This window comes from Colobus angolensis, unplaced genomic scaffold, assembly GCF_000951035.1.
Source record: "Colobus angolensis palliatus isolate OR3802 unplaced genomic scaffold, Cang.pa_1.0 Scaffold69, whole genome shotgun sequence".
Lineage (NCBI taxonomy): Eukaryota > Metazoa > Chordata > Mammalia > Primates > Cercopithecidae > Colobus > Colobus angolensis.
Window position 1 is genome coordinate 4,565,192 of NW_012120598.1, and position 26,174 is coordinate 4,591,365.

Consider the following 26,174-nt stretch of genomic DNA (forward strand, 5'->3'; position numbering starts at 1 on the left):
TGTTAGCCAGGACGGTCTCGATCTCCTGACCTTGTGATCCACCCGCCTCAGCCTCCCAAAGTGCTGGGATTACAGGCGTGAGCCACGGCGCCTGGCCAAGCAAGACAGATTCTATCCTTATATCATGAAAGTTCAATTCATTTCCCATGTGGCATACTACTTCTCACCATTCAGATTCATCTCGAATGTTATTTCTTCTTTGAGGTTTTTCCCACTGCACCCAAGATATTGGCCTGGCACTTTCCTCATCTCTATTACAGAATTTAACTTGTTCATTCATCAACCGATATTTATTGCCTACTAAGTGCAAGAATCTTTGCTAAAAACTGGGAATATTGCCCTGAACAAAACGAAAATTAAGTTTACAGCTTACATATAATGTGGTAATTATCCATCTTTTACCTTTATTAGACTGAGTTCATGTAGGACTTTATGTAATATCTTTACATATTCAGTACCAGAAATGCCTGGAAATAATTTTCATGATATAAATTTTCTTTAAAGATATAACAAAAGTCTGAGGAACAGTTTTCAGAACTAAAATGAATTAAACTCTTTCTCTCTTATGCATGTTATGTAAACATATATATAAAATACAATTTTGGGTTTTTTGCCTAGGAAGTAGAAAAATGCTAAAATTTCTGTTTTATTTAAAAGCAGATTAAAATGTCCGAGAAAGAGAAGTAGACAGGGATTTTTATTGATTTTGCTCAAATGCTCACCTGGACAATGTCAATATTTGTATTTTACCCCCCGTTATAGTAGAATGGTAATTGATTCTCTACTTAAGCAGCTTTTTAGGATTAATTTTGAAGCAAGAGATTCAGATTAATTAAGGGAGAATTTCACTTGCAGCATTTAGGAATTATTTTAACCATCAAACTTGGTGTGGCAAGAAACTGAGTTGCTTAAGGAGGCCAGACATAACATTCTAAAGGTAGTAGGGTCTTGATTGGGTTGCTTAGGCATTGAAAGGCTGTTTTAACTTGTCTTGAAGTCTCCCTTTCCTTGATGCCTTCTCTGCGGTAAGAACACTGTGATACAGATGGAATGACGGGAAGTGGTTTTCCTTTCTTTCAGTTGGTGAGTTTGTAAGCGATGCCCTTCTCGTTCCTGACAAGTGCAAATTCTTACACCAGGAGAGGATGGATGTTTGCGAAACTCATCTTCACTGGCACACCGTCGCCAAAGAGGTACCAGCCCATAAATTCTTTCTTATTGCAAAGTGAAGATTTCCTGGGGACATACCTGATAGCATTTTAGAGGGTATTTTGAGGCAACAGCTATGTTAATAAGTTATTTAAGAAAAAAACCCAATGCTACTATCCGTAAACCAGATTTTAGTTTTTAGAGTGGTTTTAGGTTCACAGCAACACCGAATGGAAAGTAAGAGTTCCCGTGCACCCCCTGTCCCCACACATGCACAGCCTCCCCATCCGTGAATATTTTTAAAAAGTCAAAAATAGGGCCAGTTGAACTAGATTCATTATGTGCCTGTGTCGTGTTTCGCAACTTAAAAATATAAGTGGTCTGTGCCATGCCTTATAACTTAAAAATATAATCTTTAATAGTCACAACCTTAAAGTTTATCCTTCAGATTATTTTTATTCACCTGCTTTTTCTTTTGTCATATATAATTTTTAAATAATTCAACCTTTTCCCCTGTTATCTATTAGTGAATACAGTGGTAGAACAGTGAAGTAGCTTGTTTGTACCAGCCTGAAAGCTCCAGGTAGAATTCAGTTTCTAAGTTATACTGTCCAATTTTATGTACATAAGGCCACACCTACCATCTTGAGTTTTCCACAGGGTGAGTCTGACCGAGCACTTGGTTAACCTCTGCTTTTCATGCTAAGATACTTAGCATGAAAAGGCCACTGTGTAGTGTGACCACCTTCACAGCTAGCTGTATCCCTTTGATAGTTTTTCTAATGATTTCATAGTTTATTTGTGGTAAGATCAGTCTACTAGAATCACGCACCTTTATCAAGCTCCCTAGGGCTTCTCTTGGGTCGATTTTGATCCCCTGTCCCTCCCCGGCATGTGTGTGGGGACATTTTTGGTTATCACAGCTTGAGGGAGTGGTGTTACTGGCATCTGATAGTGTCCAGAGGCCAAAGATTCTGCTAAACATCCTACAGCCAACAGGATAACCACCCTCCACCCCCAAGAATTATCCAGTCCAAGACATCAGTAGTACTGGGGTTGAGAAATCTGATCTAGCTTAGCTTAACCATTGTATCATAGCTTTATAGCTGTTAGGCAGAAAATGCCACTAAAGATTTAGCATTATTTGTTGCCACTTATAAAATAATATATTTGGATACACTGTAGAATAAAATTTTCATTATATAAAAATGTGTTTTGGAGGTTTAAGAGCTTGCTGAGTTTAAGAAAACAAACCAAATAAGTTGAAGTGCAGCTACCTATTTGATAGCCTCATTTTTTATTCCTTCTGTGTTTTCATAAGAAAAATCCTTTGTCTCTGAGAAACAAAAATGACTCCCGTAAGGTCAAAATACAGTCTGTAGTATTTTCATTGTTTACCTTTATGTATTGAATTATTAATCCTTCGTTTATCACTAGTGGATGCTCTCAGAGCTGTATGCTAATCTAGATTTGTGCAAATTTAGCAAATCCCAAAAAAGCAAAAAGACATTCAAGGAGAAATCTCTAATGACTGTAAGTTCTGATGCATAGTGGCTGCAGGGGATAATTTCTTCTCTTCCCAGGATTGTTTTAGAGTAACAAAGTGAACCAAAAGAGTCAGAATTTCTAGGATAAGGCAGGTCCATGTGAGAGAAACTTCCATCTGTAAGGGAGGTAGGAGTGAGCTGGGGATCTACCTGGAACGCCCACAATTTCTGGATACACGAATTAAGCTAGAAAGCATTAATTCTCTGGTATGTATTCACCAGTGGAGCCTTCTACATCTTATTTCTCAATTAGTTTTCATTCCAGTTGTTCGTATAAACCTCTATTATATAACATCGTGGTCTTATTAAATAAATAATAATCTTAAGAAAAAAAAGAGTACCAAAGTGTCACCCATGCTAAAAACAAATCCTGTTGTGAATTCACTCGAAAAGCAAATGATCTTTTCCGTTGTGAAACTGGTTCCTAATATATTGGGTCTGCATGTTGATTATTTTATGTGGAGTTTTCTTACAATGAAACACATCTACTCTACCACTCACTGTTTTCTCCCCACACTTTGTAGACGTGCAGTGAGAAGAGCACCAACTTGCATGACTACGGCATGTTGCTGCCCTGCGGAATTGATAAGTTCCGAGGGGTAGAGTTCGTGTGTTGCCCATTGGCTGAGGAAAGTGACAATGTGGATTCTGCTGACGCGGAGGAGGATGACTCAGATGTCTGGTGGGGCGGAGCAGACACAGACTATGCAGACGGGAGGTAAGGTGGCCTTTGTGTTCAGCCTCAGAGATGCTGAAACATCTTGCATAGAGTATTTGCATCCTGTAAATGAATCTTTTTGTTTATCATTAAAAAGGTCTCTGCCCACTCCCGTCAAAGTTTGCTGTTATGCAAAAAATCTTAACTATGACTTTTTATGGCATCCTGTTGAATTAATAATAATGTCAATCACCCATCACAGAGTTAATTTTTAACTGTTTAATGTTAAACTTGGGATCAGAATCCCACTGGTAGCTATCATAGGTTACTGGTGGTTCTAACAGGGAGTTGAAATAATAATGGCATTCTGTTTTGGTCATTAATTTTTGAATATTTTTAAAATGCTATCTGGGATTGTGAGTCATTAGTTCAAGGTGAATTTTTATTAAGAAAGGTTTGGTTTGAGATTTGGGGGGTTTTGTGTGTGGATGTGTAAGGTTTTTTTTTTTTTTTTTTTGCCTTTTATCTTTTCCTTCATAGTGGAAGTCAAAGGCATTAATAAATGCTTGATGCTTGTTAATTTTTTTTAACTACCTTTGATTTCATGATTGTAAAGAAATCTGTTTTCACCTCTTTTTCTTGGGGAGCTTAATCCCATTACTTCTTACCTGATTCTCATTCTTCTTTTTTTGAGACAGAGTCTTGCTCTGTCGCCCAGGCTGGAGCGCAGTGGCGCAATCTCAGCTCACTGCAAGCTCCACCTCCCGGGTTCACGCCATTCTCCTGCCTCAGCCTCCCGAGTAGCTGGGACTACAGGCGCCCGCCACCTCGCCCAGCTAATTTTTGTGTTTTTAGTAGAGACGGGGTTTCACCGTGTTAGCCAGGATGGTCTTGACCTCCTGACCTCGTGATCCGCCTGCCTTGGCCTCCCAAAGTGCTGGGATTACAGGTGTAAGCCACCGTGCCCGGCCCTCATTCTTAATTGAAGGCGAACATCTATATCAAATCATAAAATTATAAAATGAGAATCTTTGGGTTGGAATTGCCATCTGGTTCAGGCATTGATTTCATGCTGTCTCATCCCCTAAGGTGCGATGATTGTATCACTTCTCTTTTTCCTTCAGTATTCTCTCAGATGTTCCCTAGAGCTACAGATTTCCAAACAGCACATTCAATAGGAGTTGTAAGTTTGTAATCACCGAACTACAGGATGCTTGTTTTTTTTCTTTTAATTTCCGGTGTAATGTGCTACTAGGGCCCCCATAGAGTTTATTATCTATGTCAGCTAGAACACTGGGACCTCAGTCATAAACTGAAGGACCCAGGCAAACTGGGTCATATGGTTACCCCACCTGTTACAGTCTTCAGTGATGACGTCACTGTCCAGGTTGATACTCAGTTGACATGCTAGCCAGCTCCTTCCTAGTTACCTTCATTTGTGTTCCATTTCAGTACCTGAACACAGTCATGCTTTAGACTCTCAAATTGCTCAGAAATATTGTACCCATAAGGTTTCTAGCTTTGATATTCCATTCCCCTCTGACCATGATCTTCCCTCATAATCACCTCCCCAGTTCAGGCTTTTAGTTCATTATCCTTTCTTTCCCTGCCTGCATTTCTAATCAGGATGGAATCAATGGATAACCATTCTTACCTATTCCATTGAACATCCTTGACTTGGCTGATACCCTTCACATTTTCTAAACATATTTGTGTCAATTCTCCGTAGCTAGAAAAAATTGATTTCTTTCTTTAGTTGCTTCTGGGATTTCTAAAGTATCAAGTCATGTAACCTTACCACTTAATTCCATTTCTTATTCATGCTGTAACATCAGCTGGGATCTTAATGTTACTAGATGCCCCTAATTATCTCTGTCTTGACGACCTGTCGTCTTCCCCATAGCAGTTGATACAGGCCAACTTCATTCTCCTTGGTTCCCAGCCTAACTCTCTCTCATGCTCTACAGATAACCCCTCCACAGTCATCCATTATGAATTTCTGCAACATGGTACCTGACATTTGGTAGGTGCCCAGTACCTGTTTATTGAATAAACCAATGAATTTTCTCCTGTCCCTCAGCATCCCTTGGACCTTCTTCTATCCCTTTGTTTCCTGTCTTCCCTCTTACAATTATGTTCTACTGGACTCTCAATCATCTCTCCCTTTCTTGCATTTTCGGTCTCCCTCTCCCCCACACCCCCAGGCTTCATCCACTCTCCTCCCAGGTAATTGTTTCCCATGCATTACTATCTTTCTACTATGTGTTTTTAATCCTGTTGGCAGTTGGTGGGAAATATTTGATAGTTTATTCTACCCGTAGAAAAGTCCAAATTCCCTTGCACGGCATCCAGAAGTCTCTTACGTGGCTTCAGCCTGCATTTTCAACCTTGTACATGCATGTCACTCTGTCTCCTGGCGCCCTAAAACCATTGACCTTTTCTTTCTCTAGGCTTTCGTTCCCACCATTCTGCCCCATCTGAAATATTTTTCCTTTTTCATCAGTGGGGTTAATGTATGATAAAGATATTTGTCAACTCTAAAGTGCCACATCTTATGACCTGTCAAAATCCTACATATTTATAAATGTTCACCTGAAAAGATGCGTTCTTTACAAGTGCCTTGCTTTGCTATACAACCCTTGCTTTACCTTTTCTTATAAGACCATAACGTATCTTCCAGTGAATTGTAGTCCTATCTCTTTTTATCTGTTAGAATCCAAACTATAGTTTATGTGTCTGGTATGTCTTGCACATAGGTCCTCAATAAATATTAGACAAAGTGAATTGTATATTTAAAATTTTTTTTCATAGCTTTTGGTAAGGACTTTGTGGTCCATAATTGGATGGTATAGCAAGCTTGTCCAACTCATGGCCTAGGATGATTTTGAATGCAGACCAACACAAATTCATAAACTTTCTTAAAACATTATGAAATTTTTTTGCCTTTTTTTTCTATAGCCCGTGTTATAGAGGCTCCCATCTTTTAGAAAGAACTGTCCAATACAAATGTAATGTAAGCCACTTTCTTTTTCGTTTTCTTTTTTCTTTTCTTTCTTTCTTTCTTTTTTGAGATGGAGTCTCACTCTGTCACCCAGGCTGGAGTGCAGTGGCGTGATCTCAGCTCAATGCAACCTCCACCTCCTGGGTTCATGTGATTCTCCTGCCTCAGCCTCCTAAGTAGCTGGGATTAAAGGTGTGCGCCAGCGTGCCCAGCTAATTTTTTTTTTTTTTTTTTTTTTTGTAATTTTTGTAGAGATGGCATTTCACCATGGTGGCCAGGCTGATCTCAAACTCCTGACCTCCTCATCCACCCATCTTAGCCTTCCAAAGTGCTAGGATTACAGGCTTGAGCCACCACAACTGGCCTTACTTTTTCATATTCTAATAGACAATTTAAAAATAGTAAAAAGAAACAGGTGAATTTAACCCCGTCTCTACTAAAAATACAAAAAATTAGCCAGGCGTGGTGGCGGCGCCTGTAGTCCCAGCTACTCGGGAGGCTGAGGCAGGAGAATGGCATAAACCCGGGAGGCAGAGCTTGCAGTGAGCCAAGATCGCGCCACTACACTCCAGCCTGGGCGACAGAGCGAGACTCCGTCTCAAAAAAAAAAAAAAAACAACAAACAACAACAAAAAAACATTTAACAGCACATCTCAATTCAAACTAGCCACATACTGTGTTTGATAGTTACATGTGGCTAGTGACTACTATATTTGGACAGTGTAATTCCTGGATGACTTGAAATTTCTTATCACTCTTTATTTTTCCATTAAGACAAACGGTATATATAACCTAGTAATGTTTCCTAAGGTTGAGTCCCTGAATTTTTATTATTATTTTTAACTATTCTTGTTTTTAAAATTTTTAAAAATGGGTTTGGATTCAATATAATTAGGATATGAGGTCATTTGCAACGGTTTTTTTTTTTTTAACTTCTTTTCCTGTAGCCCTGCAGGCAGACAGGGCGTCTTCCTCATGTGGGCAAAGCCGGAAAGGTATTGCATCACTGATCCACACACAAGCTGGGCTCCTGCCAACTGGCAACCTAGGAACCAGCCCTCCTTTTGACACTTGAAATGTAAAATCAGAATAGAAGTTTAACATACCTGACTTAAAACATCTTCAGGGGATGCTACGTGACAATTCTTGAAGAAGGAGAAACAAGCTACCATTTTCCTGGAAATAGTATTTGATTCACAGTATTTTGTTGTTTGGTAGTTAATGAGACTTCTTTTGATAGAAGGTGAGTGTTTTTCTGTTGCTGATGAGGCATGTAGAGAAACATTCCTAGTGGGATGAGCTCTGTTTTATGACCTCATTGAAAAAGAGGTAAGTCTTTAACATAGGCAAAACAAGTAGTGTTTCAGAAATTTATGTGTAAATTACCAAGTATGTATTTCTCCAGTGTTGTAATGGTCATGTTCTCAGATCACCTCAAAATACCTATTTATGCAGTTTGTAATGTATAAATAATCCAGACTGTTACTAATATTATGTAGCATAATGTTAATAATTATGTACATAATGTTAATAATATGCAGACTCCAGCTGCCATGGGTAAGAATTTTTTCCATGGGAAAATTCATTTGGAAAGCTAACTTGTAAGACTAGCCAGGTAGGCAGCCTAGCCCTGGAGGCAGGGCTGCCCCTCACCTGAAACTGCAGAATCTGATTGAACCCAGTGTTCCATGGGGGTTGCTGAATTCGTAAAGCAAATGAAATGTTAGAAGATCCTCTAATTGTTGTAGAGTCACACTTTTCCTCTTACAGAGGAGGTACTCACTTTTTTTTTTTTTTTTTTAAGGAAACAGAATCTTTTAATTATTGCTGTATTTTTTTAGGTTTAGGTTTGCACACAATAGTGAGAGTGTGCTGAGAGGTAACCTGATGTATCTTTCTGGATAATTAGATGATTTTTTTTTCCTATTTCCTTTAAACTTTTTTTTTTTTTTAAAGAGCTGCTTAAGATCTGGCGGAGTGATTCCTTTTGACTGCATCTTACCTTCTTTGAGACTGTGTAACTCAGAAGAGTTTTCTTTTTTTCTTTTTCTTTTTCTTTTTTTAAGATGAAGTTTTTGCTCTTGTTGCCCAGGCTGGAGTCCAGTGGCGCCATCTTGGCTCACTGCAACCTCTGCCTGCTGGGTTCAAATGATTCTCCTGACTCGGCTTCCCGAGTAATTGGGATTACAGGTGCTCACCACCATGCCCAGCTAATTTTTGTATTTTTAGTAGAGACAGGGTTTCACCATGTTGGCCAGGTTAGTTAATGTTACTCTCTGGTTTTGGGGGCAGTGGTATGTTTTGGCTTTTTTCCCACCCTTGAATCATGGGGGCAAGTCTTTCCCATGCTGTTCCTGTGAAGTGAATAAGTCTCACGAGATCTGATGGTTTTAAAAAGAGGAGTTCACCTGCACAAGTTCTCTCTCTTTGCCTGCTGCCATCCACGTAAGACATGACTTGCTCTCCCTTGCCTTTCACCATGATTGTGAGGCTTCCCCAGCCATGTGGAACTGTAAGTCCAATTAAACCTCTTTCTTTTGTAAATTGCCCAGGCTTGGGTATGCCTTTATCAACAACGTGCAAATGAACTAATACAGCTGGGGTGGCTTGTGTGGGTGCGTATGGCCGTGCATGCAGGTATGCGTGCACTGGAATACACAATTCTGTATGGAACCCAATTTAAACTTCATCAGTTCTGGTGATTGCTGGAGTGTCACATATGGCAAGACATCACCTTGCCCCCTCACTACACCAGAAAACCAGGCCAGCACCATTGACTATCTAGATACAGTGGGCCCTTTATATTATTATTATTTTTATTTTTTTTTTTTATTTTTTTTTTTTTTTTGAGACACAGTCTCGCTCTGTCGCCCAGGCTGGAGTGCAGTGGCCGGATCTCAGCTCACTGCAAGCTCCGCCTCCCGAGTTTACGCCATTCTCCTGCCTCAACCTCCCAAGTAGCTGGGACTACAGGCGCCCACCACCTCGCCCGGCTAATTTTTTTTGTATTTTTTAGTAGAGACGGGGTTTCACCGGGTTAGCCAGGATGGTCTCGATCTCCTGACCTCGTGATCCGCCCGTCTCGGCCTCCCAAAGTGCTGGGATTACAGGCTTGAGCCGCCGCGCCCGGCCATATTATTATTATTTTATATTTTTAGATTATTTGGCAAACAATTTACAGAACTAAGAATAAAGGAATAGTGCGAAATAACTATTAGCAATTTCAATAAGAGTTAACATAGTACATATTTTAATTTTACAAAGAATTTAAATATGGTGAACCCACCTTTTTATTCTGTATTTTCCCAGTTTTGAAGGTATGGATTTCTGAAATGAGCATTATCCTTTGAAATGCAGCTAGCTGCTAATCACCTGCCATGCACGAACCTGAAATATATCCGTCTTACAAATCCTGCTTCTACATTTCAAATACATCTCTATTAGGTTCATCATATTTCTTGGTCTTTTTTTAATAGTTGCAGTTTCATTTAATTATTGTAAAAATTTGAGATATTTAAAACATTGACAGCTCATAATTTTACTGAAGAGAGAATATAGCCATCTTCCCTCAGGAATAAAATGTTTTCAAGTTTGGTTTTGTAAACAGCTATTAAAATGATCTAGCCAGGCTTTTTCCCCCCTTTTTTTCTGCATTATCTCTTCTAATCACCTTAGAGAGATTCCTGCCTTGGGCATATGTCTGCTTCCTAATGGTATCAAATAAATGTGTTGCACAGACATAAAATTTGTTGCATAAGCATCGTAAAAAAGGAAGGAATACTGTCACATCATTTTAGCGATGATGGTTAATGTTTTTGTCACATAATATTGAGTGATGATATCCTTCCTGTTGAATGACTAAGTGGATGAGAATACCATATTTTCTTTTTATTCTTAGAAATACATTGCTCAGCCAGGCGCGGTAGCTCACGCCTGTAATCCAAGCACTTTGGGAGGCCGAGACGGGCAGATCACTTGAGGTCGGGAGTTTGAGACCAGCCTGACCAACTTGGAGAAAGCCCGTCTTTACTAAAAATACAAAATTAGCTAGGCGTGGTGGCACATGCCTGTAATCCCAGGTACTCGGGAGGCTGAGGCAGGAGAATCCCTTGAACCTCGGAGGCAGAGGTTGCAGTGAGCCAAGATTGCACCATTGCACTCCAGCCTCGGCAATAAGAACGAAGCTCCACCTCAAAAAAAAAAAAAAAGAAAGAAAGAAAGAAAAAAAAGAAATAGATTGCTCACTTGTCAATTCTTGAGCTTGAGAAAATTCGTCTAGGATATCATGTGAAGGCTCATAGCCTAAGGTTTTACTTACATGATCAATTTCATTCTTCTTCTGGTTTATCTAATTGGCAAAATGTCTCCTCCTGTCAGTTTTTCCTGTTTGCCAATATGTGGAAAATGATTTTTGACTCTATTCAGCGGGTCTCCAGACTTCTTTTTATCGTGCTTTTTAAAGAGACGGGACCTCACTCTGTTGCCCAGACTTGAGTGCAGTGGCTGTTCACTGGTGTGATTATGGTGCATTACAGCTGCAAACTTCTGGGCTCAGGTGATCCTCATGCCTCAGCGTCCCAAGTAGCTGGGACTATTCAGACTGTTTTTGAAACCATCTTGAAAGATGATGCAATACTTTGGGAACACAGCAATAAAAATGTGGTAATTTCCCTATTGCATCACCTTTCTAGGCAATTCTATCATTCTTTCATACTCATATTACTTGGTCTTCTTTAGCACAGTTTTTAAATAGTTGATGGCTAATGATGAAATAATTCTTGGGATGATAAATATTTTGTAACGTAGGAACAAAATGTAGGAAAAACATCGAGATTCATAATATATCTCAGACTCATGGTTAAGTACAAGCTAGAATGAGTTTTATTCAATTAAAATTTTCTTTGTCTCTATGAATGGATAAAAGTAAGAAATATCAAGCCCCACAAGTAGTTAGAAGTGCTCAGAAACTAAAAGGTAAAATTGTGTCCAAAGGACCCTGATGGTATTCTAAAGGTTAACAGACTATCCTGCTTACCAAGAGTTTACATTTATTCTGAGGCCTGTACAACCTGATATAGAAAAATACTTGACATAATTTTCCGTAAGTTAGGTAGTTAGGTACTCAACAAGTATTTGAGTTGAATCACATTGGCATTCACAAACACACCTACGTAGTCATGTTAACTTAAGGTTAATATATGTCACCAAAACTAACTGGTCTTTAAAAAAGAAAAACTCGGCCAGGCTTGGTGGCTCACGCCTGTAATCCCAGCACTTTGGGAGGCCGAGGCTGGTAGATCTCTTGATGTCAGGAGTTCAAGACCAGCCTGGCCAACATGGAGAAACCCCCTCTCTACCAAAAATACAAAATAGCCAGACATGGTGGCGTGCGCCTATAATCCCAGCTACTGGCGAGACTGCCAGAGAATCGCTTGAACCCAGGAGGTGGAGGTTGCAATGAGCTGAGATCGCACCACTATCATTCTAGACGTGCAGTAATTAAGTAGAATTGCATTAGGAGTCTAATAACATAATGTGATAGGCCCCATGTTTCATTATTTCCATGGGCAGAAGAGGGATGGCTACATTATAAATAAAGGAAAATTGTAACAATAAGAAAGAAAAGGTGAAGTATGAAATATTTCCAACTCAAAAATAAACTATCTGAGCATACAGAGGTACAAAATGTCACCTTTTTCCTCCTGTATAATGAAGGGCACTAAACCTCTTGAGCGTTTGATATGTTTCAGATACTATATTGAAGTGATTTTTTTTTTTTTTAAGAGACAAGTTCTTGCTCTGTCACACATGCTGGAGTGCAGTGTTGTGATCATAGATCAGTGAACCTTGAACTCCTGGACTCAAGTGATCCTCCTGCCTCAGCCTCCCAAATAGCTAAGACTATAAGCATCTGCCACCTTGCCTGCTGAATTTATTTTTATTTATTTATTTTTTTTGTAGAGGCAGGGGTCTTGCTATGTTGCCTAGGCTGTTTGCAAACTCCTGGCCTCAAGTGATCCTCCTGCCTGGGCCTCCCAAAGTGTTGGGATTACAGCCATGAGCCACCACACCAGACCAAGGGGTGAAATCTTGATGACAATCATCAATGCAGTCATCATAAAAGACTTGCTCAGGCTCAATTTGTAGGTGGCACAGTGCTACATTTAGTCAAAAGCCAATTTAATTATAGTCATTGTGCTCTGAGAACTTTTCTCAGAAAATAATAACCAGATAGTATTATAGATGGTGCATTTCACGAATACCTGATTTGTAGTTAGTGAAAACTTGTCATTCAATCATGTAATAAATTATATACATACTGTCTTCCACTTAGCTAGTGATGTTGAAACATTCATAGCCTTACCTGATGAGCTCAGGCTGTCATGAGAATTTATGTCTATTCATAGGTCAGTACTTTGTCTTTAAAATTAGATGAGAGAGAAAGAGAGGCTCTATTTGACTGTATGTCTTTTTATTTGTATCTCTGGAGTTAAAAATTTTTGAATACAATCTTTCAGCTGCCTTTTTGCATTGCATTTTAAGAAATGATATTAAATGCTCAAGGGGAAAAAAAACCTAACAACTTTAGAGGACCGCGAAGTGAATCATACAAAAGATAAATTAAAGCTTTAAATCTTTGCCAGTGGATGAGTCAAGTAAGAGTGGATTTAATGAAATGGCTCATGGCTTTGAGGAGCAGCTGTCATAATGCTGGGTTGGCAGCTTCCAGGACTGTGTGAGGCTTTCTGACTGTTATGTTGAAATAGGAGAACTCATTTGAGAACGACGAACAGGAGAATAGCAGAAGCTTGCATTTTCTCTTGAGGGAACTGGCTGCCAGTTTTGAGGTCTTACTAGAAATGCTCGATTCCTGTATTGGATAAACTTGGACTACGTGTATGTCAAGAAGAAAAGCAAAACACTTTTATAGCCTTAAGCGGATTACAGATGTGTGGCCAAACCAGTGGGGTTTGTTTTTGTTTCCAAGCAGGTAATGGCTGGAAGAGGAGATGCCTCTGCAGTGCAGGGCTTGAGTTGCTGCCATCTGAGCTACATCTGGCAATGAGACTGTGCTTACTGAGACCTAATGGCATAGGCTGCCCCGCTAACAGGATATTGCTGAATGAGAAATACTGTATGATTCATTTGTAAGAGTTATTTGGAGGGTTGGATTATTCAGTGCTAAAGATTCTAAGCTACTGATGCATGGACTCTTTTCTTCCCCCCCAGTATCTTTTAATTAAACTGTACAAATTCCCTGGCTTACAAAATAGTAGGCAAAGAGGAACAAAATACAGATTCTTAGGATTTTAACTGGTTTCTGGCAGTAGTACCCGGAAACATTAATTTCTTGTTGAAAACAACATCTGGATATTTGTATCTTCAGTGTAAAACCCCTAATTTAGATAGGACTCTCCATTGTGACATGGAAAAGTAACCCTTTAATTAGTTAGTTAATTTTACTGTCTCAAAATCTACATATTAGCATATCAAGCCAAAACCTGTTGGCTTTCCTTGGAAGCCATGTGGTTTAAACTAGTAACAATAACTTACCACAAGGAACTCAGCAAAATTGTAAGTCCATGTTTGTTTTGGAAGGAAGGCAATTAAGAAAATAATTTAGAGATGTTCAAAACTATTTCCTTTGAGTAGAGGTTGAAAAATCTGTCCCAAGTGGGAGCTAACTAGCTTCCTTTTTTGCCCTCCTTGTTTACAAAGTAACACTTTTAGTTTACAAAGTAACATTTTCAGTATCCCCAGTGTTTACATGTAAAATTGTAGGTGGTGGACTAATGCCACTTAGCCGAAGCCATGATCGCATGAATTTTTAATACGTATTTTTGTATGGAGTGAGATTCTGGGAGAACAGTCTTCATTAGCTTCAACTCTAGAATGTACTACTTATTTGTTTGTTTGTTTATTTATTTATTTATTTATTTATTTTGAGACAGAGTCTCGCTCTGTCACCCGGGCTGTAGTGCAATGGTGTGATCTCAGCTCACCACAACCTCTCCTCCCAGGTTCAAGCGATTCTCCTGCCTTCGCCTCCCAAGCAGCTGGGATTACAGGTGCCAACCAGCATGCCCGGCTAATTTTTGTATTTTTAGTAGAGATGAGGTTTTACCATGTTGGTCAGGCTGGTCTTGAACTCCTGACCTCAAGTGATCCATTGGCCTCAACCTCCCAAAGTACTAGGATTACAGGCATGAGCCACCACGCCCAGCCAAGAATGTACAATATTTTTAAAGAAATGCGATTTAGCCTGTAATCCCAGCACTTTGGGAGGCCGAGACGGGCGGATCACGAGGTCAGGAGATCGAGACCACCCTGGCTAACACGGTGAAACCCCGTCTCTACTAAAAAATACAAAAAACTAGCCGGGCGAGGTGGCGGGGCGCCTGTAGTCCCAGCTACTTGGGAGGCTGAGGGAGGAGAATGGCGTAAACCCGGGAGGCGGAGCTTGCAGTGAGCTGAGATCCGGCCACTGCACTCTAGCCCGGGCGACAGAGCAAGACTCCGTCTCAAAAAAAAAAAAAAAAAAAAAAAGAAATGCGATTTATTACTATAAAATACAAGTTGAGCATCCCTAATCCAAAGTCTGAAATGCCCTAAAATCCAAAATGTTTTGAGCACTGACATGACAACAGACACAGAAAATTATGTGACCTTATGTGTTCAGCGTATACAGACTTCCTTTCTGTAACAAAAATTATTTAAAATGTTGTATAAAATTGCCTTCAGACTGTGTGTATAAGGTATTTGTGAAACATAAATGAATTTTTTGTTTAGACTTGGGTCCCATCTCCAGCATGTCTCATGTATATGAAAATATCCCAAAATTTGAAAAAAGTCTGAAACCTGAAACACTTCTGGTCCCAGGCAGTTTGGATAAGGGTTACTCAATCTATAAATATCATAGCTCAAATTGATTTTGTAAAGCATTCAAGTTATTATTTATAGTATTGTAATTTGTATTATTCTTTTAATATAGAAATTTGTTTTATATATTTATATAAATACATTTTTTGCAATTGAGCAAATTTTAAAACTTAAGTGATTCCTTCAGATCTACATTTTATTTTCTATTCATTATCAGTGTAATAAGTAAAGGACACACAGATCATCTGATTGTGTTATCAGACATTTGAAGGTGCAACTGATGGATGTTCACTGTTGTACTTTGTTTTGTCATGTAAATTGTTTTAAAGAGAAGTGGATGTTGAGCGTATAGTAGGCCTCATGTGCTTGTGGATTGGCGCATTGTTTTAGGAATGTGTAATTCTGGAAAAGATATGCCAAGGGTATTCAAAAGTATAGTTTGGTATTAGAAAATTATTTGAAAATAATCTTTATAGCATAGCACCATTTTATTTAGATCAACAGTAATTCAAGCAGTATACATAATTTGCTATTGTAAGTATCTCTGTAGCATATAACTGAAGTTTTCTTTTACATTTGAGATCACTGTTTGCTATTGGTCGAATTTGGTCTTCCAAGATTTTCTGCTTAGCATCCTAATTGCCAGCCTAGGTGAAGAGCTGTTACTTATTGTCAAACCAGGCAGTAAGGGTTTGCTTTTATCTTTTTATCAATTCTTTCAATGCTAGTAGTCATGAGATGAATGTAGTTGGATACTAAAATGTTAGTACGTGTTAGCTAACAAACTGGAAAAGAGATGAATGATATCATGAAGGAAAGGGCAGTATTGCACTTACAGTGATTTCATGATGATAGAACTAACCTGCCTAAAAAGACATTGGGTGGAAACAGAAACCAGGTGTAATAGATGCATCCAAGTAGTCAAGGAAAGAAAAGACTTGTAAGTTAATAAGATGATCTTTGCTTCAAAAATATCTTCAGAGGTTTAAAATGTGCTTTACCCTCATATATAATCTTTTTGAGCCTATTTCTTTACCTCATACGTGGGGAAAATTGCAATAATCTGTATCACGGTATTTGCTTCCAAAACGACTAGTCGATGTGTGAATGCCTATCAAGCTGGTAAAGTTTACAGTGGACTTGTTTATAATGCGTAGATTGGAATTGTTGGGGGAGCAGGTCAGCGGCATGGGGTGTTTTTTGTTTTGTTTTGTTTGTTTAAGACTCTGTCGCCCAGACTGGAGTGCAGTGGCACAATCTCGGCTCACTGCAACCTCTGTATCCTGGGTTCGAGCAATTCTTCTACCTCAGCCTCCCAAGTAGCTGGGATTACAGGTACCTGCCACCACGCGCAGCTAGATTTTCATTTTTAATAGAGACAGGCTATCACCATGTTGGCCAGACTGGTCTCGAATTCCTGACCTCGGGTGATCTGCCTGCCTTGGCCTCCCAAAGTGCTGGGATTATAGGCATGAGACACTGCGCCCGACCAGGGTGATTTTTTTTCTTAGCCAAATCACTTCTTTACCCATCATCTCATACTGTTGAACACAGAGATTCTCCTTGGGGCTCAGTGACTAATCTCCCACCTCTGGTCTGATAATCATGGCTATTATAACATGTTCCCTTTTTAATTAGTTATTTTAAAATTATTGTAGGGCTCGTAATCATAATCAATAATAATACATAATGGCTTCTTAAGCACTTTCTAGCCTAGATGAGGTTGAGAACATTATTAAAATTAGTTTTGGTAGTAATCAAGTAGTGATCATTCTTATTTTATGAATTTAAATATGTAGGAGTTTTTTTTATTTTAGGGAAGCAAAAAGGACTAGAAAGTATGATTTCTCATGATTAGAAAACTGCTATAAAAATGAAGGTAGAATTGATTTGGGCTCTTTTGGAAATAGAAATTTAAATAGGTATTCAAATAGCAAAGTCGTTTTACTTTAAAACTTCTGTACTTTTTAGGACCTTCAATTTTATATTAAATTGTATTTTCAAAATGGTTTTAGAAGAAATATTGTATCTTAAACTCTTAACTACTAAAAAGTAAGGGAAGATATATCAAAGATTTGATTTTTTATCTCCCAGAATATTCTATTCATTTGTTTCCCGTTGTATATTATTTGAATGGTAATGGTTAGCCTCAAGTGATTTGCAAGATAATTATATAGCTACTATTATTGGAAAACTGGAGCCAAGGACTCATACATATATTAGAAGTGGTAATGAAGTACTTTGGTTTTATGAAAATATGTTTACAAGGTAGTCACAGGATAGCAATATTGCATTTAATGTAATAAAATGATGGTGTAACTAACTGCAGTGGAACAGGATGCTGAGACCACAATTACAGCATCTCTAAGTGCCTCCTCTAGTTATGGTCCAACCTCAGATATAACTCATTGGTGTTGAAACACGCCTAGCAACATTTAAGCATAAACCGTTCATTAAAAGGTAGCTTTTTAAAAATTTTTATTTTTAAAAATCGACGTGTAATAATTGTACACATTTACAGGGTACACAGTTATCAGATCAGACCAATTAGCATATTCATCTCAGGCATGTATCATTTCTTTGTGTGGGGAACATTCAATATCCTGCTTCTAGCTGTTTGAGATTATGTCATATATTACTGTTAACTGTAATCATACTACAGTGCCGCAGAGCACTAGAACTTACTCCTCTTATCTAGCTGTAATTTGGTATCCTTTAACAAATCTTTCTCTATCCTCGGTTTCCCCCTACCCTTCCCAGCCTCCATCATCCTCTGTTCTACTTTTTACTTCTATGAAATCAACATTTTCTAGCTTCTGCATATGAGAGAGCATGTGGTGTTTAACTTTCTGTTTTTGGCTTATTTCACTTAACATATGTCCTCCAGTTCCATCCATGTTGCTTCAAATGACAGGATTTTATTCTTTTGTATGGCTTAATCGTATTTCATTAAACGTGCGCACCACACACACACACACACACCACATTTTCTTCATCCGTTAGTCTCTTTGGACACCTAGGTTATTCCATACCTTGGCTATTGTGAATAGTGCTGCAGTAAATATGGGAGTGCAGATACCTCTTTTATTATACTGATTTCCCTTCCTTTAGATAAATGCCCAGTAGTGGGATTGCTGGATCATATGGTAGCTCTTATTTTTAGTTTTTTGAGGAACCTCCATACTGTCCTCAAATGGTTGTACTAGAACAGAGCTTTTCTACCTTCCTTCCATTCGGGAATCTTCTTACTCAGCATGCTTATTAGGAACTTGGCTATGTATGTCCTATCTGTCTGTCGCAAATACTGTGTCTAGGACATCTGCAGTCTTTGGCTATGACCATGACTCCTAACGTGCATGATGCTTTTGCTGTCATCAGTATTAGTCGACAGACAAGTAAAATAGTACTTCTCCTCATAACCCCTTTACCTGCCCAGCAGAACACCAGTACAGACAGACCCAGATATCTCGACTCAAGAGTCCAGACATTTATAGGACGGGACTTTTTCTATAAATCACCTTCAGATTAGTAAGTTCTTAGAATTGACTACCTTTGCCATTTCTCAGAAGCCCTTTGTCTAATGTAACTTGTGTGTCACTGTCATTTGAAGTGTGTCTTTCCTACACATTCTTTACGCAGGCTTTAGGAGATCCCCCCCACCCCCACCTTTGTTGTTTTGACTATCCTGTCTTGGCTGTTGTATTGTTTTGAAATTTAATCCATTAAATTCCTGACCCTGGTTATCTCTTTTCAATTATTATAGTAGTTTTCTTTCTGGCTCGCTCTTCCTGATTGCTATAATCCATGCCCTTAACTTTAAATACCAGTTGTAAGTAGCCTAGGCCAAGGTTTATTTCTCTAGCCCAGACTCTACCTAGTTGTTTCATAGGCATATGAATCCTAACATGTCCAAGTGAGAGTTCTTAATTCCGCTGCTACCCACTCCTCAATGTGGTTCTCAAAGCTATTCTATCTCAGTAATGATCCTACGCCCCCTCTTAGAGATTATTGCTAAGAACCTAGAACTCATCATTGTCGCTTCTGCACATCCTGTCAGTTCTGAATTTATCCATCTCTCTCCGCCTTTTCCAGTACAGTCCTAGTGTAAACTCCCATTGTTTCTTGCCGGAGTTATCTCAGTATCCTGCTAATCTCTGCTGTCGTTATCTCTCCCCAACACACTTGTCGCTTTCTTCTCCCACACTAAGCCATTCTCTGTACAGCAGCCAGGATGTAGAGTGTTTATTTACATAAAGCAGATCCTGGAACCCCCCAATTTAAGTTGCGTTCGTGGCTCTCCAATACGCTTAAAAACCAAGTGCACAGAGAGAAAACAACGAAGCCTTATTTGGATATGCTGAGGATAATGATAATGGGTAACAACTAACACACACGTAGTTTGTGTCTGTGTCAGGCCCTCGTTTGACCTCCTACATTCTTTATAGGTATTAGTGCATTTGACCCAGCTCCTCCCTACCTCTCCAGTATCACCCCCTGCCTCTCTTTCCCCCGACTCTCCCCTGCTCACTGTCACACAAGTCAATGCGCCCAGCTTTCCAACCCCAAGACTGACCGATCTCATTGTCTATAATGGATCTTCCAAGGTCCCACCTTCAGCCTCAGTTTTGTTGCCATCTTCCCAGAATGAATTCCCTTGATCATTCTGTTTCCTGGAGACAGGGTCCTGCTCTGTCACCTAGGCTGGAGGGCAGTGGCATGATCATGGCTCACTGTAGCCTCGACCTCCCTGGCTCTAGAGATCCTCCTGAGTAGCTGCGACTACAGGCCACACCTGGCTAATTTTTTTTTTTTTTAATTTTTAGTATAGACGAGGTCTCACTTTGTTTTGTTGCCCAGGCTTGTCTGAAACTCCAGAGCTCAAGCAGTCCTCCCACCTCAGTCTCCTAAAGTGTTGGAATTATAGGCATGAGCCACCATACCTGGCCCTGAACATTCTTTTCTGAAGAAAACACCCCTTCTTCATTATTCTCAATCTTAGCAGCCTATTTACTTCCATTCTGAAACGAGTCACATTTTAGTGTTTTATTGGTTCATTGTCATTCTCTCCCCCTATAGAATGTAAGCTCTCTGAGAACAGGGAGCTTATCTTTTTCCCTCTTGGAACCTCGGATCCAGCAGAATGCCAGACACTTAGCAGCCACTAGCATTTGTTGAGTGAATAGCTTTTCATACACAATTTTAAACCTTGTTCCTGATTAGTCTCTCTAATCAATAATAGATTTATCAAATCTAATTAATAGTAGATTTCTTTTATTGATTAGAGAGACTAATCAGGAACAATGTTTTAAAATTCTCACATAGATCTCTGAATTGGAAAGCAGTCTCGAATTATGCTTGTAGGGAGAGAGGGGAAGGAAGGAGGAGGAATGGTGTAATTAGACTTTGGAAGGCTAGATTTTGTTTCTGCTTAAATAATAGTATCACAATGGGACATATTATCCATGCAGAAAGTGAGTGGGCATCTGGTCTATTATCTGTGGTCTTTCAGGAATGGCAGCTCTGTGCTATTTATTTAATGGAAATAGAAAAGCAGTGCCTGTGTATTCGTGGCTCAGATTTTTTGTTCTTTTTTGTTCTTTGTTTTCAGCTGTCTACTGTATGCCTCTCCAGCAGGGTCTTACAGAATCTCAAATCTACCATGATCAAAGCCGAACCCATTAGCTCCATTTCTTAATTCCTGCCGTATCCTCTGTTACCATTAGTAACTATTCTCCAACTCAAAGCATCAGATTCCTCCTCTTACTCACTCCCTTCATCCCCAGAGTTACCAGTTCTGTGCTGTTGTTTTAACCAAGGCTTCACAAGCACCTCCTTCACATCCCACCTGTCACTCCTCCACCTGTCTGTCCTCCATGCTTCTGCCAGCTCATGCTTGTTGTAATACAACTAACCTTGCCACTCTTCTGCTTTAAGCTTTTCTACTAGGCTCTGCATCACTAGTAGATAATGGTCTAAACTCCTCAGCCTATGAAACAAAGCCCTTCATAAAAGAGCAGAACTGCAGCTACAGTCAGCTCCCTTCCCACAGTCCACCCCCTCCTCCACCACACTGAGAATTGGCAATTCCTGTACCACTCTTTATATTAGTCCATTTTCACACTGCTATAAAGAAATAACCGAGACTGGGTAATTTATAAAGGAAAGAGGTTTAATTGACTCACAGTTCTGCATGGCTAAGGAGGCCTCAGGAAACTTACAATCATGGCAGAAGGGGAAGCAAACACATCCTTCTTCACAAGGCGGCAGGAGAGAGAGGAGTGAGGAGCAGAGTGGGAAGAGCCCCTTATAAAACCATCAGATCTCCTGAGAACTCCTTCACTGTCACGAGAACAGCATGGGGAAACCACTCCCATGATCCAGTTATGTCCCACCAGGTCTCTCTCTAGACACATGGGGATTATGAGGATTACAATTCAAGATGAGATTTGAATAGGGACACAGCCAAACCATCTCTCTCTTGATCTGTTACAGGTGCAATTCCCTATTTCTGCAATGTCTTTTTTCTGCCTTTGTAGATCTCTATTCATCATTTCCCAGTTTACCTGTTAGCTCTTCAACAGATTATTCTTTACTCTGTCCCTCCCAGACTCCACCAATGAACATTCTTTGTTCATCCCATTATTGTTAATATGCACATCACTGAAAACACTGTTTTATGCTTGTTTACATCCCATCTCTGCAGGGCTCTGAGCCTGTGGTCAGCAATTGGGAACTTTCTAGGCATAGCGCCCAGTAACGGATAGCTTTTTTTCTAAAATAATAAACCCCAAGAAAAACATTACATTTGAAAAACAAATAATATTTTTATTTATACCATTTTCAAAACCTAATAGCAATAAAAGAAAAAATTATGTCATAAATATACATTTAAGCTGTAGTTAAAAACAGCAAATAGGCACAGTATTTAGCTCTTATCACATGCTGTTCTAAGTGTATTATTTACATCATTGGCTGTTCACAGCATCCTCTGAGGTGGTTAATGTTTCCATCCCATGTTAAAGATGAGGAAACCAAGTCACAGCAGGCTAAGTGACTTGTTCATAGTCACATCAGCACTTGCAGGTGGCAGCACTGAGAATGAAACCCACATGGCTGAGCTCTGGAAAGTCACCATTAATCACCACACTAGACCTTCTCTCTAGGATCTACATAACCAGAACATTCAGTTAACTGGAGTACATTTAAGTGTAGTCTTTCCTTGAGAAAGGAAAAGAATTCACAAATTTCATAGCCTCATCATCCCTTGTACATTTGTGGCATTGTACTAGGAGTGTCTATTTGATATTTAACCCTACACATTTCTCTGATGCCAACCAACCACAGATACTTTAAAAAAAGATACTTAATACTTACCAAGGCAAGAAAGTGGGCTTGTTGGAAGAGGAAAAATGTTAGCTTACTAATGGAAAATTCAGCTAAAAGTCTTACCTCTCCAGAACATGCTTTTCCTAAAGTTCTGGCTAGCCCAAGAAGCTCCATCACCTTTACCTTTATAATACAATTTAAAGTACTTTTCTACTTACTTCAAGCCCTCAGAGCCCAGAGGCAAGGAAGGCCTTGGGCTATAGACCTTGTAGCCTGAGCCATATGGCTTCTTCTCCTGGACAGATACCTGCCATATTCTGCCATTGAGGATCAGCGATGCGGATGTGTCTATTTTCTCCAAGGAATGGGGCTGCACTTACAAGTCTGGGGCAGGACAAGGTATTGCTGCATTTTGGGGAGTGTGCTAGAAGGAGGAGCAGAGTTTGTTGGTTTTGCTTCCTGATATGGACTGGCTGTGTCTCCATTCAAATATCAGCTTGAATTGTATCTCCCAGAATTCCCGCATATTGTGGGAGGGACCCAAGGGAAGGTCATTGAATCATGGCGCTGATCTTTTCTGTGCTGTTCTCGTGATAATGAAAAAGTCTCACGAGATCTCATGGGTTTATCAGGGGTTTCTGCTTTTGCTTCTTCCTCATTTTTCTCTTGCTGCCACCATATAAGAAATGCCTTTCACCTGCCGCCATGATTCTGAGGCCTCCCCAGCCATTTGGAACTGTGATTCCGATTACACCTCTTTTTCTCCCCAGTCTTGGGTATGTCTCCATCAGCAGCGTGAAAACAGACTGATACCCTTCCTTAACAGAACCACTTATTTTTTCACAAAAGAGAGGGGGAGACGCCCAGAAGCATGCAGCTTCTCTCTTTTTTCTAAGGAATAGGTCTTCACAAAGTGCCCCCAAAAGAAAAGGACCAGGCTTTTCTATTGCTCTGTGGCTTTCCTAGAGTGCTTTGTAGCCATTTTGGACACAGACCACCTATAGCTGTATATTAGTTCTCATGTGTATGGACCCAGTGGAAGGGGATGCCAGGCACACAGTTCTTGCTGCATTGACACCTTTTCAGGGCATTGTCTCTTACTGCCTTCTGTAGAAACTGCAACAGCCCAGCCAACTACCAGCCCCAGCCCACCCCCTAGCTTTGCTGCTTTCATTTTCTCCATAACACTTGTCACCTTGTAATGTTCTAGTGTAACATTGTTGTTTTGGTTTTCTTACATCGTTCTCTCCCTGTAGAATGTAAATGCCAGGAAGGGAGGGAATTTTGTCTGCTTTATTCTCTGCACCATCCCCAGACTCCGGAGCAGGCCCTGGAACTCAAATATTTGTTAGACAGCCAAAAGTCATATACTTCTAACTCTCTACCCAAAATATATATGGATCACCCATCCTTAGTAGCAGCTAGACCTTTGGACATGAGGAATTTGCTCATTCACAGTTTTCTGGCCTAGCATCTGATTAACCAAACTTTTTCACTTATCAAGAATTTAAAATGACTCCAAAACTTTTTATGACCTTAGGTGCTTCTCCTTAATTCTAGTTGGTTCATAAAGCTGTCAGGAGAGTAATCTGCTTTTGATAATATATGGCTGTTCTTGCCTCCAAGATACCTTTAAAAAAGCAATTTAGCCTTTTACTGTAATTATATTCCAAATTTAACTCTTGCCAGAATATCATTTTCCCCCTTTAAACATACTTTTTATGATGCCGAGGTATTTTAAAGAAAAGTTCAGACAGGAAGAATATTTAAGATGTCAGTATATGTCTCTAAAATCTAAGAGTCCAGATGATACCATCTCACCCACAAAATTAACATAATTTTTTTAATACCATTGGATACCATGTCCATATTCAGATTCTCTCTGAGTTCCAGAAAGGTCCTTCACAGGTTTTGCATATCACATCCTATCCGGCACCAGAGCCAGCATCTTATATCCTTAATTCGTAGGATTGAGAATAGCACTGTTTTTTTTTTTTTTTTTTTTTTTTTTTTTGAGACGGAGTCTCACTGTCTCCCAGGCTGGAGTGCAGTGGCACGATCTTGGCTCACTGCAACCTCTGCCCCCGGGTTCATGCCATTCTCCTGCCTCAGCCTCCCGAGTAGCTGGGACTACAGGCACCCACTACCACACCCGGCTAAATTTTTTTGTGTTTTTAGTAGAGACGGGGTTTCACCATCTTGGCCAGGATGTTCTCCATCTCCTGACCTTGTGATCCTCCTGCCTCGGCCTCCCAAAGTGCTGGGATTACAGGCATGAGCCACCATGCCCAGCCCCAGAATAGCACTTTTTATATCCTGACACTGACTTGCTGAAGAAGCTGTGCCAGTTTTCCCATAAACTGTCCATTCCTTGGATTTGTCTTAGATCATGTCCTAGGGGTATTGTTTAGATTGTTGCTCTCTTGGTAGGATATTCATCTTACCCTAAGTGTGTACTGAGATAGCGGAGTAAAGAGAGATTGTCTTTTAAAGGTTCTACCCAGGAACTGCTAGTTTACACAAAAGCTTGGCTTTAGTGCTTCTCAGATCTCTTTTCTTCTTTCAGTAATTTTTTTTTAAGAAATTCACTAATTCACCAACATAAACGGGGCAGGGTTCACAGGAGCATGCGTTAAGAGAAGTTGGTTTGACTTTAAAGGGTCATTTTTACAATCCATATTTAGGCTTTACAGGTCGCATACAATCTCTGTCACATATTGCTGTCATTTTTAACCCCCTTTTATTTTTATAATCCTTTAAAAAATGCAAAGCCCACTCTTAGCTCACAGGATGTACAAGAACAAGTTGCAGGCTGTAGTTTGCCGACACCTGCTCCGTGCCACTGCTGATTTTGCCATTCTTGGAGCCCTCTTTTTGTTCTTGTCAGCTGATTCCCTTTCAGGTGCTCAGGTTTCCCTCCCTCCTGTCACCGGGCCTTTGCACATGCTCTGCCCTCCCTGCCTGGTGGAGAGCTATCTTTAGCCCCTGGACTTCATTCACTTTGGACCTTCTTTGGGTCACATTTCAGTCATGCCTCACTGGACACCTGGAATCTGGTTAGCGCTCACTCTTTTGAGTCTCCTAGCTATGTGCAGTTGTTATCAGAGCAGTAATTTTACATGTATACAGGTGCTGAGGGCAGTGTCTGGCCTTTTCGCTACTTGCCTTGTGAGCTACCCTTGCTTTCCAGTGTATCCCTAGCTCCTGGCCCAGTGTCCAGCCTCCCAGCTTCCATTCATGTTTTCCCTAGAGGCCACTCTGTGCCCAGCAGCCAGAGACATCATTGCAACTTAAATCTCACTGAGTCATTCCAGTTGCTGTAAGAAATATAACCTTACTGGGTAACACTATGCCTGTCCATCTCCACCACCAGATCTTATACTTCCTCCCTCGTCTGCTACTCCCTAAGCTCAGTGGCCCTTTGTTGTTGTTTTTGCTGAACATGCTAAGCTCTTCCTCATGCCTGGGCCTTTGCACTTGCTCTTACCTCTGCCTCAACCATCCAGGCATCTTAGTTTTGCCATGCCCGACTTCAGCATTTTCAATTCACATGACTCTTCCGTGGGGCCCTTTCTTGACCACCCTGTTTGAAATGCTGCCCGTCTCCAGCACA

At 40.0% G+C, this 26,174-nt stretch overlaps 1 protein-coding gene across 10 annotated transcripts in view; it reads left to right on the top strand.

Moving 5' to 3' along the window:
* APP (amyloid beta (A4) precursor protein) overlaps nt 1-26,174 on the top strand; it is a 301,277-nt gene that overhangs the window by 133,550 nt on the left and 141,553 nt on the right. For all 10 annotated transcript variants that reach the window (XM_011926496.1, XM_011926487.1, XM_011926488.1 and 7 more), the window contains 2 exons: nt 1,081-1,193; nt 3,221-3,414. In XM_011926496.1, coding sequence (XP_011781886.1) covers nt 1,081-1,193; nt 3,221-3,414 — 307 coding nt within the window. The remainder of the gene's footprint in view (nt 1-1,080; nt 1,194-3,220; nt 3,415-26,174) is intronic.